Raw genomic sequence first — 17,798 nt, 5'->3', positions numbered from 1 at the left:
AACAATTATGCCATCTGAAAGCATCCCAATTAAGCAGAACTACTGTCTCCATTGAGAAGCAGCAACCCTAGCCATGCGTATCATTAGGTTTAAATAGGTTTCTTACTAATTATGCACAGTTGCTGATAAACTGTGTCCTAATTTCTTGGAGCATGCAGAATAAGTACAATTGAATTGGACTGCTCCACTAGTTTCATTTTTTGGTAGGGTATTTTTAGTTAATCTTTTAAATTGTAATAACAATGAAAGAGAGAGAGAAAGGTATTGTAAATTGTTTCACAGAATATAATAAAAAAATTTCTGTAATAGAAATGCTTCAAAAGAAGTTTGAATATCTTTGGAGTGCATTCTGTTGCTTTAGTTAGATTTATCATTCTCATGGCCTATTTGCTCTATGTCCATAAAAAAACCCAACCCACCCTTTTGCAGGAATAGTTCAAAACAGCTAATAATTTCTGAGTAGCAAAAGTAGTGTGAGCAAAAGCAGTGTGTGTATCAAGAGTAGTAAGAGTAGTGTAATGTCAAAAAATGATCAAGCTAATAATGCTCTGTGCAATTTCCCATCTTCCCAGGTGTTACTGAAGTCCCAAATACAACAAGCAGGAGGAATGATGAAGTAAGGAAGAGCACTGGAGCAAATGCAGTATGTATAGGAAATGCTGTAAACAGTATTAAGGTTTTCTCCTGAGTTTAAGATTACATTTCCAAGATTACTTTTCCCAGTAAGCATTTGTTGTTGGTAGTCAAAAAAAGCTGAGGTATCCCTGTCCCATCTCACAGCAGGAGAGCTGTGCTAGTGGCCAGGGCAGCTGTGGGGGGGCTGGTGATGTTCCTCAGTTGCAGGCTTCTTGTTGTCTCTGTGCAGAGCCTTATTCCCAGGTTGAATTAATCCTTCAGTTCACTTTATAAACATATTTGCCAAGGGTGGAAGAAGAAGAAAGGTGGTTGATACCAAACTTTTAAAAACAGATCCCAGCATTTAAATTTCCAGCTCATACTCAAAAAGTGTAGGGAAACATTGTGGCTTAATGTCCCCTATTGGATCTGGTTCGAGATGGAGTTCAGCCCTCACAGTGCTGTGCTTTGCATTGTTAGCTAGAAAGGAGCTGATAACACGCCAGTGTTTTGGCTACTGCTGAGCAGTGCTGGCACAGCATCAGCACTGTCTCTCCAATGTTCTGCCCCCCATCAGTAGACTGGGGGCGTGCAAGATCTTGGGAGGGGACACAACTAGGACAGCTGACCCAAACTGACCAAAGGGCTATTCCACAGCATATGACGTCTGCTCGGATATAAAAGATAAGAAAAGGAGGAGGAAGGAGGGGACATTCATTATTTACTGCACTTGCCTTCCAGAGCAAATGCTACCCATGCTGAAGCCCTGTCCCGGGAAGTGGCCGGACATCACTTGTTGAGGGGAAGTAGAGAATAAAGTCTTTGGTGTTCTTCTCTTTGCTTGTGTATGCACAACCTTTCGCTTTTGCTTTGCTAAACTGCCTTATCTCAACCTACAAGTTGCTTTCCATCTTTTTTTTCTTTCCCCTGCCTGGCTGAGAAGGGGGGTGATAGAGTGGCTTGGTGGGCACTTGGCATCCAGCCAGGGTCAACCCACCACAATCCTTTTTGGTACCTAATGTGGGGTGAGACAACGACATTATATATATGTATTGCATGCTATAGTAGTCATTGAGTAGCAAGCTACTGTGCAGGGCACGGAGTTTGTCAGCTGCACTGCTTATCGCTTTATTTTGCTGAGCTTGGGAACATGTTAATACAAACAATGGCTCTGTGCTTTTCCCTGGCATTGATGGCCTTGCTGTGCTGGGGGACCTATCTTGTGGAGACAATGAGGGAATACATCTCCCTACCCGGAACTGATGTGGATACTCTTATTATGCAGGCTCCCGCAGTCCTTGTTCATCCTTACATGATCTGTTTAATACTAATTAGTACTGTAAGCATATTATGGTGTTTGTGGAATCTGGTGTCATCCTGGTATAAGAGAAAACAAATTTTGAATGAGGTGATGTCGAAATGTGCCCTGAAGAGACCAGTGCCTGGGTGGCAGGGGGTGTGGAAGGATTTGGGCAGGTTCCTAGGGCGGTTATCACCTCCCATTGCCTGGGACTTTACACCTGAACAGGTATTCAACCCTGGCAAGCTAACGCATCACCTGATAGAAGGGTGCCTTGCCCAACCCAATGAAAACCAGAGGCTTTTTGCCCTATACTGGGGCCTGGCCTGTGCCTATCGAGCCACAGTTCAGTACTCTCAGAGGACTGTAGTGGAGGCAGGGACCCAAACTGCATTTGAGGACACCATGGTTGAGAAAGGGACTCAAACCACAACTACTGTAGCTGTTCCTGTGGTGGAAAAGAAAAGGGGGACAAGGAGAACTACAGGTCCATGTTGTCAGTTAGAGAGAGAGGAAGAAGAAGCCGAAGAAAAAGAACAAGAAGAAGAAGAAGGAGAGGAAGAAGAAGGCGAAAAAGAAGAAGATGAATCATTGGGAAAGGAACGATCTGATCAAGAAGCCAGTCCTTCAACAAATAAATCGGAGAAAGGAGTGAGAGAATTCAAACAGGAAATGGAAGTCAACCTGTCCCCGACCTCATCAGAACTTCGAGACTTGCGGGAAGATTACAGCCGCCAGCCAGGTGAGCGGATTTCTGCCTGGCTGCTTCGATGCTGGGATTATGGGGCCGACAGTCAGCTACTGGAAGGTAGAGAAGCCCAACAGCTGGGATCCCTTGCTAGAGATCGAGGAATTGAAAGAGGAATTGGAAAAGAGGCAGCTATTCACAGTCTCTGGAGACGGCTCCTCTCAAGTGTGAGGGCAAGATATCCATTTAAGGAAGATCTTGTGAACTCCCCAGGAAAGTGGACTACTGCAGATGAAGGTATCCAGTACTTGAGAGAATTAGCAGTGGTGGAAGTCATCTATAGTGATTTAAATAATGATAGTGTCTCTAAAGATCCAGAGGATGTCCCCTGCACAATGGCCATGTGGAGGAAGGTGATTCAAAGTGCCCCTGCTTCTTATTCTAACAGCTTGGCAGCACTGTATTACCCAGAAATGGATACACCAACTGTAGAGAGAGCATCTTTCTGGCTCAAAAACTTAGAAGAAACCCTCTGTACCTCCTCATCCCTACAGACCAGCACCTCAGCTGTCAAGGGCAGCCCAAGAAATCAGTCTTCTCCTGCCCTGATCAGAGGGAAAGAGAGTCCCAGACAGATGACACGTGGTGCACTCTGGTTCTTTCTGTGTGACCAGGGGGAAGATATGAGGAAGTGGGACGGTGAACCCACCTTTAAGCTGGAAGCCCGTGTACGTGAACTGAAAGAGAAGAGAGCTGTTAAGAAGGGACCACCCAAGAAGACTGTCAACATAGTTTCTGTAGACACACAAAGGCAATCAGCAATCTCCCAGACATAGAAGAACTGAAATTACCTCTCCTGATCCTGGTGGGGGGACTTCTGGTCTGGCACTGCAAGGGTCAGACAGCAAATACTCTGACCAGGAGCAGGAATAGAGGGTCCCTGCCTTTGGCCAGGAGGAGGAAAGGGATGACTGGGTATATTGGATTTTATGGCCTGGCACATCAGACCCACAGAAATATATAAGGCTTTGGTAGATACTGGTGCATAGTGTACGCTGGTGCCATTGGGGTACAGGGGCACAGAACCCATCTTGATCTCTGGAGTGACAAGTGGATGCCAAAAATTGTCTGTATTGGAGGCTGAAGAGAGCTTAACAAGGGACGAGTGGGAAAAGCACCCTTTTATGACTGGCCCAGAGGCCCTTTGTATCCTTGGAACTGAGTACCTCAAGAGAGGTACTTCAAGGACCCAAAGGGGTACCAATGCATTTTTGGTGTAGCCACTGTGAATACAGAGAAGACCCAGCAGTTGTTTCCTCTCCTGGCCTCTCAGAAGATCCCTGCATCGTGGGGTTGCTGCAAACTGAAGAACAGCAGGTGCGAATTGCTACCAGAACAGTGCACTGGTGGCAATACCACACAGAGACTTCCTGGCTCCTGGCTCCCTGGCTCCTGAGCTGATTCATAAACTGCAGTCATCAGCAAGACCTTTAAATAGTCCCACATGGTCAGTGAAAAAGTCTGATGGAGGGTGAAGACTGTCATGGCCTGAATGAAGCTGAGTGAACTGAACCCTGAACCACTGAGTGTTGCCACATCAGACATGTTAGAGCTCCAATATGAGTCTAAGGCAGCCAAGTGGTATTCTACAGGTGACACCGCCAATGCATTTTTCTCAATTCCTTTGGCAGCAGATTGCAGATCACAGTGTGCTTTTCACATGAGGGGGTTAAACCTGGAATCAACTGCCCCCGTAGTGGAAACAGAGCCCTACCATATGTCATGGACTAATCCAAACTGTACTGGAAATGGGTGATGCTCCTGAGCATCTACATTGACTACATCATGGTGTGGAACAACAAGGCAGAAGTGTTTGAGAAGGGAAAAAGAGTAATTCAGATTCTTCTGAAAGCTGGGTTTGCTGTAAAGAAAAGCAAGGTCAAGGGACCTGCACAGGATATTCATTCCTTGGGAATAAAATGGCAGGAGGGATGCCATCATGTGCCCATGGATGCAGTAAACAAGATAACAGCTATGTCTCCACCATCTGACAAGCAGGAAATACAAGCTTCCCTAGGCCTTGTGGGGTTCTGGAGAATGTGTGTTCCAGATTACAGTCAGCTTGTGAGTCCCCTCTACTGAGTGACCCAAAAGAACTATCTTGAATGGGGCCCTGAGCAACAGCAAGTCATTATGTGCTGCAATCAAGTGAGCCACGTGAGTAAAATCTCCCTGGAAGAGAGGGCGGTGGCTGGGTTTTCCTTATGGTGAGGCCTGGCAAACTGACTGTATTGGACCACTGCCACAAACATGCCAAGGCAACCGCTACATACTGACCATGGTGGAGGCAACTACTGGTTGTCTAGAAGCATATCCTGTAAACCGTGCCACTGCTCAAAAGACAGTCTTGGTCAAGAAAATGTACATTTTGTGTCAACGTGGTACCCTGGAAAGAATTGAATTAGACAATGGGACTTATTTTCAGAGTAACTTCAAAAACTCTTGAGCAAAGAAACATGGCATTGAGTGGGTGTATGACATCCCCTATCCCTCACAAGCCTCTGGAAAGATTGAGAGGGTATAACGGGTTGCTGAGGACTGTGTTAAGAGCATTAGGCAATGGGTCATGGAAGCATTGGGATGGAAATTTAGCAGAAGCCATTTGGCTGGTTAACACCAGAGAATCTGCTAACCGCCCTAGTCCTGCCCAAACAAAATCCCTGCATACTGCGGGAGGAGACAAGGTACCCATATTACGCATGGGGAAGTGGCTGGGGAAGTCAGTGTGGATTTCTCCTCACATGGGAAAAGGCAAACCCATCCGTGGGATTGTCTTTTCTCGAGGACCTGGGTATACTTGGTGGGTAATGCAGAAGGATGGGGAGACACGGCGTGTGCCTCAAGGAGATTTAACCTTGGGGGGAAAATAATCTGTGGTGTAAGTTGTATGTTGCAGGAAGTAAAGTAGCAGGAAGGACATGAACTGACGAAGAGTGAATTTTGCAAGGAGCAAGGCGAGTGCAATGGCAACCCAGGCTGAGCCGCTGTTGGTGCCCAACAATCGAGTGTGCTGCTTCTCCTGCCCTGAGCACCCGTCTTGGTGGGATGGAGTCCAAGTCTGTTTCTCTACATCTGGAGAGTTGGAGGAAGCCCATGGAATGGAAAAATAATGTCTATCTATGAAAGGACTGGGGATAATAGTTAATGAAAAAGTATCAATCTGTATGCTGGGTATAAATATGGTTTAAGGATGTAGTTAAAGGTGTAAGTGTTGGTAAGAAGAGCTTTCAATAATGAGAAGTAAATACAGTGGAGTAGTTAGAAGATTAAATTTTGTGGGTTCTGAGTATGACACAAATGGTATGGAATAAGCAGTGGAGATTGTATTTGGTCTAGCTGAGAGGGAGTTCATTTTCTCCATGGCATTGTTAGCTAGAAAGAAACTGATAACACGCCAGTGTCTTGGCTACTGCTGAGCAGTGCTGGCACAGCATCGGCACTCTCTCTCCAACGTTCTGCCCCCCATCAGCAGTCTGGGGGCGTGCAAGATCTTGGGAGGGGACACAACTAGGACAGCTGACCCAAACTGACCAAAGGGCTATTCCATAGCATATGATGTCTGCTTGGATATAAAAGACAAGAAAAGGAGGAGGAAGCAGGGGGCATTCATTATTTACAATATTCACCTTCCGGAAAAACTGCTACTCGTGCTGAAGCCCTGTCCCGGGAAGTGGCCAGACATCAGTTGTTGATGGGAAGTAGAGAATAAAGGCTTTGATGTTTGTTTCCTTTGCTTGTGCACACACAACCTTTCATTTTGCTTTAGTAAACTGCCTTATCCTAACCTATGAGTTGTTTTACGTCTTATTTTCTCTCTTCTGTCCAGCTGAGTAGGGGGTTGATAGAGTGGCTTGGTGGGCACTTGACATCCAGCCAGGGTAACCCACCACACATTCTTGAGAGGGACTGGTTTCTTTGCTGTTCTCGTCAATACCTTAGTAGTTCAGCTAACCATTTTTAAAGACCTTGCATATTGTGCATCTAGTCATAGTAGATGACTACTACAGGTGCTGGAGGAACAAAGAGTGTGAAATTAATCCCATTTTGGTGGATGGACAAGTTGTAGAAGTCAAAGTTCCTTTCAACTGTTGGGGTGCAAATCTAACCTCTATCCAAATTTCAGGAAACTAGTGAAGCAGGGAGAAAAAAAGGTGTCTGAAAGGGAAGAATTCCTTGCAGTACAGTAACTTGAGTTTATATGTGACTGTGCTGTAAGCACTATGTGCCTGTGCACAGAGTCTGTCCCCCTCAAAAAAAGTTTCAAGACAATTCTTCCGATTACTTATCAAATGTAGTCTTATGCATAGTGACAGGAATGTTAATTTTTTAATCTGGTCTAAGTAGTTGTTTTTATTTTCAATAGCTTACCTTAATAAGTCAGCCTTCCTCTACAGCTGTCAGCTGAGACTGAGGGCTGGAAGAGGCTCCATGGGATCTGCAGAAGATGTAGGCAGTGGGTGAGTTCATGCCGGTAGTACGTCGGTTGTCCATACAGACACTGGCTGAACTGGGTCTGAACTTCTGCTTGTGCTTCTTGCTTTGGGTAAAGGATCCTGATGCAAAGACAATGGAGTTGTGTCTTGTATTTGGCTTGCTGACAAGTCAAGTAAGGCCCTAAAAGATTAACATATCCTGGGCTCATAGCTCAGCAATATAAAATAAAACCAACCAAACAAACCCCCAAAAAGACAAAAAAACCCCAAACCAAAAAAACCACCTCAAAAAAACCACCTTAAAATAAACCTGGATACATTAAGTGAATATTATAAAACTTGGGTAAGACAGATTGAGTCACCTTTATGCTCTCAGTTTGTGGAAAAATTAATGCAATTTAAATGGCTGTTGTCCCCTCAGTGCTTTACATCCTGAACTCCCTCATCGTACAATACAACTTGCTAGTTCAATTTTTTTTTCAAAATAAATCAAACTTGGGGAAAAAATAGGGTTTTAGTGATAAGGATTAGAAATACGAGTGAACTGTGCATAAATGATTTACCTGCATACAGAAAGGAATGTTTCATAATGTTAATTAAAAGATATACATCAGGGGACTTTTCTTTCTGCCAACCTCCTCTCTCCTTGAGATTTGCGTGGTTGCATCTGAAATAAAATGCCCTGTTCTCATAATAGCTTCTCCAGTCTTATAACTTGAGGAACAGACAATTTACCAAGAGTCCTATCAGTAAAAGATGAATTGTTAGATTCGTGTTCCACACAGTGATTTTATTCAACAACTAAAATATTAAGGGCAATTCTTTCAGGAAAGTCCCCTGAGTTTGAATGCTTTAGTTTGTACGTGTCTCTGGAGGACATTGGAAGTAGAAAGAAATGAATGTAACATGTCTAAAACTTTAATCAAGTCTAATCTATGGTCACAGTTACTTTAAAACTTTGATCATGATCATATCATTTCGGTAGTGTCACCGCAGAAGAGAAATATGATTGTTGAGATGCCCTGATTTTGCATTTCCATGCTTTATCGGGATTTTATTTATTTTATGTTTTTTCTCAGTTTTTTATCTGCTGACCCTATTCTGCTTGGATCGGAGACAGCTTCAAGAAGACAAAAGTAATATTTTTAAATTAAAATTACCAATAGTGCTCTCAACCTTTGTTATCCACACTAATATTTTTTTTTCTGGGAATGTAGAAGGTGTTGTGAGAGCTCCTTTATGCTGAGCCCTTAGAATCAACACAAAGGAACCCTTACAAAAGGGAGAGAGAGACTTGTAAAGAGTGGAAATAAGGTTACAATATCAAGGTAAACAGCTGGATTTTGGTATCACAAGTAACCCTTCTTGGGCCATAATAGATTTAAAGGAATTCTGTCTAAATAGCTTCAAGGGAAATAGAGCATGAGATTTCCCTAAAAGTTAAACACAAGTTATGTGACACTCCTGCTAGCTTTGACGAAAGGACCTGAGGCTGTCATGTGCTGGAGCAGCAGTGACATTTTGCAAAGCAAGAATTGTGTCATGCTGCACGAGAGAATACTGAAGAATTGTTAGAAGTGCTTTCCAAGGTGTCCTGTCATCTGTAGTTGTTATTTTATGGAAGGCACCACTGGCCAGAAGGTAGCACTCATGTCCATGGAGAATTCAAGAGAAGCCTAAGAATCTTCTCTGTGCCAGTCAGAGGCCAAGAGTTGTTTTGTTGTGACTGACAGAGCAGAAATGGCCAAAATTATATTTGACCTCAACTCACTGTCAAACCATAGCTAATCAAGGTTCTCAAAAAGCACAAATATTAACTTGAGTAAATTGTTAGTATTTTTCCTGGGTGACTGAGGCAAATGTCAGATGCTTGTATTTTAGGAAATATTTCAGGCGTTCAGTGAAGAGATCTGTTATCTAGTGCTATTAGTGTATAGAAGGTGAAAACAAAGGAACTTCTGGAGGACTAGTTGAAAAGGCCTGGACCAAAGCTCAGGAAGAACAGGTGTATTTTTATTTGTAAAACTGATGCAAATCTTATTTTAATAGTTTCATTTAACTTAAGGAGGGTTCATTGCCTCATTCTCATCCATCATGGACTTTTTAGATCAATTTCCTACTTGAAGTAAAAACTAGAGCCAAAGACTCAGATATGCCATCAGTGCGAGTGGCTCCTTTGTATGCTGGACCTTCACCTGTGTCTTTCTGGACAACAGAGATTCCCTCCAGTGAAAATACAAGTAAGGTATCTCTACTCTGTATCAAGCACCTTCTGGAGTCTGTTTTATTAACAACTTGAAAACACTGGTCAACAAAGCTTTCTGTCTCTGGTATCTCTGTACTTTTGTGGAAACCACTTAGGATACATCCTCCTGGTAGGTAGACAAGGATCTCACACACACTCTTTTTCTTTTCACTCTTAGTTTTTTTTTGGGGGTAGAGTGCTTCAGAGGGGCGTAGTAGACATGAGTGTATGTGCTTCATTTTCTGCAATATACTGACAGAACCTTTGAAAGCTTATTTATCTCCTTAACTGTCAGTTGCTTCTGGTGGACAGTCTGTGGCAGTGTATGCATACTGTGGATTTGCAAATTCTGTACATGCTTGCGGGGCGAGGTGACAGTAGTATCAACAGAGCCACTTCTCTATCCAGCACTGCTGGAACTTGGACAGACTTTAGGGGACAGGGTTGAGTTTCTCATTCCAATCCCCCCCCCCCAATAATTTTAGGTAAACTGGGATGATCAAAAAGATGACCACAGAACAGAAAGAAAGGACAAAAAAGAAAGTACAAAAATTATACCAGGTGTGCAGATGACTGCTTGTATGTAACACTGTGGAAAAGGTTGTTACATATGATTGTCTTAAAAAAGTCAAAAGGAAAATTTTGGGAATGATGGGCAAATCATCCTTGTTTTAGCCCTGGGAAAATCACAGAGCCCATTTCTGGGCTCATGAAGATGAATGAGAGCCCTCAGCACAGCTTTACACAGGCAAATCACACCTGACCAGCCTGTTCGTCTTCTGTGATAAAATGACCACAACTGTCAATGTAGAGAGAGCACTGGATCTCACTTACTTCAGCTTTAATAATGTGGTGCAGTTCATGTAAACTCTGGCAAGGCTTTCAGTGTTGTCTGCCATAATATTCATGCATCTAAATCATGAAATTGAAGTCTGACTTGATGGAAACCTAGACGGGTAAGCAGCTGTTTGGATGGCCGGGCTCCACGGATCATGGTTAGTGGGTCATATACCTTCTTCCTGAGAGCTGGTAACGAGTGGAATACTGCAGGTCTGTCCCGTGACCTGTCCTGTGTGACACCATTAGCAGTGACCTGGAGGAAGTGATGAAGAGCCCTTCACCTTGTCACAGTTGCCAGTGACACGGAGCTGGGATGGTAGTACCAGTCCATAGGCTCAATGCTGCCATCCAGAGGGACCTGGACAGGCCGACATGGGCATCTGGCAGGAACCTTGTGCAATTCAGCAAGAAGAGCTGAATTCATGCGACTCTCCAGAAGTCCACAGGGAAACACCCGCTAACTCATATTTCAGAGATAAGAGTTGGAGACAAGCTTGTTGTTTGATCCATAGGGATCACCACCATAAAGAAAAAGCTAATAAGCAGAGTAACCCTATTAGCCCCTTCTTAACTGATCCTGACACAAGTTTACAGCTCTGCAAGGTGTTTTATTGGTGTTTTTTCTCGAAAAAAGGTATTCCATGGTGACTTCTGTCAAATACAAATGGATGAAAATATATCACCACCTTTTCTAAGCCTTTTCCTTAATTGGGGTGCAGGAGAAGGGAATCCCTGGATTACATAATTTATCTCAAGATTCATGTTTTGGTTTTGCAGTGCTTCAGGTAAGTTCCCAGCTCCTCACATCTTATTTCTGATAAATTTTAGGCAAATTCAAAACCTGACAACTATTTTTGGCTGCAGTTTTTTTATTACTATTTTAGCACCTGGATATGAACAGAGCTGTTTGAAACTCACAGTGGTAGGAAGGAGTTTAATGTTGAAACACTCCTGAGTTTCTTAAATAAACTTCTGGAGCAATGGGATTTTCTGAGCTTAGCCATCCATGCAACTGGAGCAATGTGGAACTTCTCTGGTTTTGGAGTGGTGTTTTCATTATTGAAATTTGCTTTCTATAAATCCTGTAACTCAGGAAACAGGAGATTTGCAGTGAAGATACCATATTTCTCAAAAGGAAGGTGAAATTTCTGATGAAAAGGATGAGAGAAAACAGAATTGCGCCACCTTGTCCTCTGTGCAAGGTGTGGACTCCCAAACTGGAATGGCTGTGTTTGCAGCTGATGTGATGCCTGGAGGTGTGTGGCTGGGCACAGCAGCAGTACCACACCTACCCAAACTACAGTGATGTTATAGGCTCTGGGGAGAAATGAAATTCTTCTAACAGAGCTGAACCTGGTCATCTATGGGATGTCATCTGCTTCAGTGCACAGACTTCATGTCCTGGGACCTGGACATGAAAGACTCAAGCACTGGCCACGTATACCCACTTTTGTATGCCAATGTGTATCTGAGAAGCTGGGGAGGGAGTCCAACAACACAGTCAAGTTTGGGACTTTTTCAGGAAGTAGTCCTCTGCAGCAGGCTCTTGCTGGACATTATGTCTCACTTTTGCTTCAAGATGCCAGAGGAGAGGTACAAGCGACTGGCAAAGTCATGGAGCAGGAGAAGGACACTTTCATCACGTTGCAAAAATAGCAGCTGTGAGCCTTGTGGAGGGTTGGCATGAGCCAAGGATGGAATGAGCAAGTCCCTGTCCCCGTGTGTGCCCTGAAAGGTCATGGGGCAGAGTGCTCCAGAGGGCCATGGAGGCACATCCAGCCCCAGAGAACATGCAGACCATCAATGGGTGTTTTTCTTGATTGTGGTAGTGTTCCTGTGAAGCCACAGTTTATTAGTTTGCTGCAAATTGTCTGCTTCATGCTAATAGAGAATTGTTTTTGCAACTTTGAACTTATTTAGCCCAAAGCAAGACCAACCAGTTCTCTGGAAGCCCACTGTAAGAATCAAGAGTGAAGACGAACATAAATGAACCCAAGGTACTGCCATGAAAGACTGGGAATTGGGATTAAACTATCATTCACGTGCATAAGCACAATTTCTACTGATTTCCTATCTCACATCTCTGACTATCTATATGCACAGTGTCTTATCACCACGTCCTTGCTGTCTTTCTCATCTTCTGTGCCCAATTCTGCTGTCAAATGAACTACTAAAGCTTTTACCAAAGCAAATTGGAATTTCAAATGTTTTACAACATATTTAAAGTAGTAACTCATGTTTTCATAAGCTTCAGTACAACTGGGGGTTCATTTTGTTGTATTAGCAGGTCTTGATTTTTTGCATGATACAAATGTTGCCAGGCTTTTATGAGATTGGACACATTAAATTGCTCCTTATATTTCTCTCTGTCATCATGAAATATCTTGCTCACAGTACCTGGGTAAGTGCAGATTTGCCAATCATACAGTGGAGAAAGTATAAGAAATTTGCTAAATATACCAACAAGGAAAACAAATTGGTGTCTTTACATTGGAATTGCTAGTTAAACTTTTGAAAATATTAGTATAACAGGAGGTAACACTTTTAAATTGTGAGTATTTACAAGAGGACAGAAGCAAAGATCGAAGGCAAGGCAGAGAGATACCTTGAGATATTCGTATCAAAAAATTTATCTTTGCTCCTGTGTCCCGCTACCCATGAAAGCAAAGATCTGTTTGCGTCCACCTGCCTTACATCAGATTAATTTCCAGTATCATAATCAACATCTCTCCACCTCTGTGTTGCGATCCAAGACCTAAAATTCCACCATGAAAGACCAGACACTGTGCTCAGGCAATCTCACTCTTTTTCCCATGGTGCTGTCCATGGGACGACAGCCACCCTCTGCTGAGTTCTTACTCTACTTTGCAGCTCAAGAATAGATCTCTGCTCAAAACAGACTTGCTTCCAGTCTGTACTGGGCCCATGGAAGTCTCTATTCACACGCAAAGTTAGGAGAGAGTCTGGAGACACACGAAAGGAAAAGCTTTTGGCTGCCCCCACTCCTTTCCCATGGGGCCACCCACACTCTCCTTTGCAGGAGCCAGATGAGTAAGCGTAGATGAGGTGCAGTGAGTACAAGTCCTATTACACATTTGCTTGTTAGTTCCCCAGCAGACCTTGTGCTTCTTTTGCAGATGATGAGCTGATCCTTTTAGCAGGAGAGAAAAGGAATGGCATTAGTAGCTAGGGTAGCAGCACCAGGACTGTGTTGCTTCCCCATTGTGCAGGAGTGAGATCTACAAGGGTTATGTCTTGCTCAGCCTTAGGGAAGATATGAAATAAGAGACAGTTGGCAGCTAGTGGCAGAGAAAGAAAAGGAAAGAAAGGGAGATTAAAAAAAAAGACCTCTACGAGTGGAAAGTTGTAGGAGGATGCTGCAGCAGGGCTGTCAGAGCAAACCCTCTCAGTTTCAGCCTTTATCCAAAACCCCATGGTATCCAAAACATCTCTGCCGCACAGGAGAAGCTCCTTCATATCGGCTAATGAGCAGTCCTTATATTCTTTAATTGCAACGGAGAAGCACCCTCAGAATGGTGAGAGGCTCCAGCTGTACTACAGTGCACGCAGCCCCGAGGATTATCCTTCCCTGAGGATTATCCTTCCCTTTTTTCCTTGGAGTTTGCCTCTATCCTGATTTCGAAAGGCATTGTAGAGCTCTAGAGAGTATACTGTTTCTGGGAGCTCACTTGGCTCTTTTCCAGGCTCACAAGCTCCAGAGACTGTTACCTGCTGCCACTACCATCACTCCCTGCAGTTCGGTTGCCCTAGTGAACCACATGTTTTGTCCACACTGTCTTCATATGGATGCAGAAGCTGTGGAGTGAGGCATCAGCAGGAAAAAAAAATCATTTAAACAGCCTGCTGGAGCAGATTCCCGGCCTCTTTTCTGTGCTCAATGCCAGGCACTCTGCAGGCAAAGCACAAGACCTACTGGCCTTCACCTGAGCTATGATACATGAGGCACAAAATAAGGAGGGGAAGGCCAATAGCTGTAGCTCCACTGGGATGCTGGTGTCACATGGGATCTCTGCAACATAGGATAACCACTAATCCAGATGAGTCCATGTTCTCAGCTCGTTCAGCTGGGTATTGCGACTGGTAAGATGTTTAATTGCAAGTCAGCTTTCCATGGTGTAGTTTTGGCTACTGTCGTAAACCCTTAAATTTTTCATAAAGGTTTTTTTTTGTCGGAACTAGGTATCATGTAAGTTTTGCCTCTCTTAGAAACAAGTATATCAGCAAACACGCAGTATTAGAAGGGGTGCTTTAATGGAATGTGGACAGGTTGACATTTGAACAGCCAGGTCAAATATTGGATATTGATGTTCTTGGTCCAGCTCTGCTCAAGTAGCTTCTTACACATCTCTAGCTCTTCCTCTGCAAAGTGCTAGGGAAATAAAATTTAGGAAGGAGCAGCAGTGTTACAACAAATGAAATCCACTATTTTTAGAAGAGTTGAAAAATATCAATACTTATTTTTAAAGATTAACAACTTGTTACTGGGGAATTTCTATGTGGTCTGCAAAAATATGTTTATCACCCCACCCCTATGTAAAAGTGATAGCTGAAGGACACAGGAGATATCCATATGTTCAGGGTGGCGTAACAAACTGAATGGAAGCTGTGGATGGGCAAGCTGGGAACTTGTAGCACATTCAGAGAAGGGAAGAGCAGAAGGTGACACATTTTGGCAGGCATATGTATTTTTAAATGGGGCAGTTGTTACTTTTTCCCTTTATCTTAAGGTTTGGCTAAACATTTTATTTTTTATTTTTATTTACACTGTTTAGCAAGCAGAACACTTATGGAAAGGGTTGGCCGGCACCCCCAGGGAGTGATGCCCTGTCCCTCAGTCTGGGGACAGTTTCTCCATGAACACTGCCCAACCTTCCCTGTACAGGCAGCCATCACCTGTCCTCCTTGTGTGGCACTGGCCAGGCTCTCCTGTAAGGAATGGTGCTGCAGCATGAGGCACCTGGGAGAAACCACATGCTGCTGGGCTCCAGTCTTTCATTATTTGTCATCTTGCCTGAAGCTTGAGCTGCCAGTCTCTACCTGGAAACCTCCGTAGCTGTGCCGTTGTTTCTGCTCCTATGAAGCTTTTTATTTGCCTCATTCATATTCTTGGGGAAGTGGATAAATTAAAATAGATTCCACAAATTCCATGGATAATATACAGCTTCAGTGACACAGCCTGAAGCTTTTATTGGCAACTGTTATATCTAACTGCAGATTCTTTTTTTGTACACAGTGCCTTCCCACTAGGTTATAGAGAGGTTATTGCTGAGGCAATAATTTTCTCATGTACTTGTTTATGTTTTTGTTCTTTCAGCTCATAGGAGAGGAAAAATCATTGTCCAAAAAGGGTGTTCAAAGCCAGGTGCCCAGCTTGAAAGTGAGATGCAATTTTGGTATAGGGAGAGTGTGAAGCAAGAATTGCTGGATGAAATTTGCCCACTTGTGCTGTGCAGAATTTATAGCCTGAGGGATTTCCCCCACATTACTTTTAATCAGTGGCATTTTTTTCAATACCTTACTTTCTGCATTAGCAGCACAAGGACAGGTGTTTGATGTTTGACCAGGACTGCAAACGGTGACTACTAGGTACAGTCTTGCTGTTCACTCATGCTTAGAAGGGAAGAAAAAGAGCCTGACTCCTGCTTCTCTGGCAGCTTGCTTCATGTCTCTGACTACACTGGGGGCCCTGCCAACAGTAGACAAGAAAAAGGTACTGTCAGTTCATAGAATCATAGAATCAACTGGGTTGGAAAAGACCTCTCAGATCATCAAGTCCAACCCTTGATCCAACATTGCTGTGGTTACTAGACCATGGCACTAAGTGCCACATCCAGTCTCATCTTAAAAACCTCCAGGGATGGAGAATCCACCACTTCCCTGGGCAGCCCATTCCAATGCCTGATTACCCTTTCCATAAAGAATTTCTTCCTAATATCCAACCTAAACCTCCCCTGACACAGCTTAAGACCATGCGCTCTTGTCTTACTGATAGCTGCCTGGGAGAAGAGACCAACCCCCACCTGGCTACAACCTCCTTTCAGGGAGTTGTAGAGAGTGATGAGGTCTCCCCTGAGCCTCCTCTTCTCCAGGCTGAACAACCCCAGCTCCCTCAGCCTCTCCTCATAGGACTTGTGTTCGAGTCCCTTCGCCAGCCTTGTTGCTCTTCTCTGGACCTACTCCAGCACCTCAATATCCTTCCTGAACTGAGGGGTCCAGAACTGGACACAGTACTCCAGGTGTGACCTCACCAGTGCTGAGTACAGGGATCACTTCCCTGGTCCTGTTGGCCACACTGTTCCTGATCCAGGCCAGGATGTCATTGGCCCTCTTGGCCACCTGGGCACACTGCTGGCTCATGTTCAGCTTCCTGTCAATCTAAACTCCCAGGTCCCTCTCTGTCTGACTGCTCTCCATCCACTCTGTCCCCAGCCTGTAGCAATGCAGTGGGTTGTTGTGGCCAAAGTGCAGGACCTGGCACTTGTTGAACCTCATCCCATTGGAATCAGCCCAACTCTCCAGTCTGTCCAGGTCCCTCTGCAGAGCCCTCCTGCCTTTCAGCAGATCAACACTCCCTCCCAGCTTGGTGTCATCTGCAAATTTGCTAATGGTATACTCAATCCCCTCATCCAGATCATCAGTAAAGACATTAAACAGAACTGGACCCAACACTGATTCCTGGGGGACACCACTAGTGACCGGCCATCAACTGGATGCAGCTCCGTTCACCACCACTCTCTGGGCCCGGCCCTCCAGCCAGTTCCTAACCCAGCAGAGAGTGCCCCTCTCCAAGCCATGGGCTGACAGCTTTTTCAGGAGAATGCTGTGGGAGATGGTGTCAAAGGCTTTGCTGAAGCCCAGATAGACCACATCCACAGCCTTCCCTTCATCTACCAGGCAGGTCACCTGATCATAAAAGGAGATCAGGTTGCTCAGACAGGGCCTGCCCTTCTTAAACCTGTGCTGGCTGGGTCTGATCCCTTGTCCATCCTGTAGTGGTTGTATGATTTCACTTAGGATGATCTGCTCCATAACCTTGCCAGGCACTGAGGTCAGGCTGATGGGCCTGTAGTTTCCCGGGTCCTCCTTGCAGCCTTTGTTGTGGATTGGCGTGACATTTGCCAACTTCCCATCATCTGGGACCTCCCCAGTGATCCAGGACTGTTGGTAAATGATGGAGAGCGGCTTGGAGAGCTCCCTCATCACCCTAGGATGGATCCCATTTGGTCCATAGACTTGTGAGGATCCAAGTGGCTCAGCAGGTCGCTCACTGTTTCCTCCTGGATTACAGGGCAGCTATTTAGCTTCCTGTCTCTGTCTACCAGCTCCAGAGTCCAGTTGTCCTGAGGACAACCTGTCTTACTGTTGAAAACTAAAGCAAAGAAGGCATTACGTACCTCAGCCTTTTCCTCATCTTTGGTGACTATGTTCCCCCCCATGTCTGACAAAGAATGGAGGTTTTCCTTGCCCCTCCTTTTGCTATTGATGTATTTGTGGAAGCACTTCTTGTTATCCCTAGCAGAAGTGGCTAGATTGAGTTCAAATTATGCCTTGTCTCTCTAATTTTCTTTCTACATGACCTAACTATATTCTTAGACT

At 44.4% G+C, this 17,798-nt stretch overlaps 1 protein-coding gene across 1 annotated transcript; it reads left to right on the top strand.

The window, feature by feature from the left end:
- The first annotated feature begins 530 nt into the window (after positions 1-530).
- On the top strand, positions 531-6,430 carry LOC120323903. The gene is made up of 2 exons (XM_039384692.1): positions 531-643; positions 1,357-6,430. Exon 2 carries the CDS (start codon positions 1,766-1,768, stop codon positions 3,437-3,439), a length of 1,674 nt encoding a protein of 557 aa, XP_039240626.1. The 5' UTR covers positions 531-643; positions 1,357-1,765; the 3' UTR covers positions 3,440-6,430.
- Positions 6,431-17,798: the final 11,368 nt, after the last annotated feature.

The sequence above is a fragment of the Pipra filicauda genome, unplaced genomic scaffold (genome assembly GCF_003945595.2).
Source record: "Pipra filicauda isolate LSUMZ 115617 unplaced genomic scaffold, ASM394559v2 scaffold115_size4368891_pilon, whole genome shotgun sequence".
In the NCBI taxonomy this organism is placed as follows: Eukaryota; Metazoa; Chordata; class Aves; order Passeriformes; family Pipridae; genus Pipra; species Pipra filicauda.
This window is presented reverse-complemented; position numbering and strand designations above follow the sequence as displayed.

Coding starts and splice junctions, on each gene's coding strand:
- LOC120323903 (XM_039384692.1), top strand. CDS start 1,766: ATGTTAATACAAACAATGGCTCTGTGCTTTTCCCTGGCATTGATGGCC.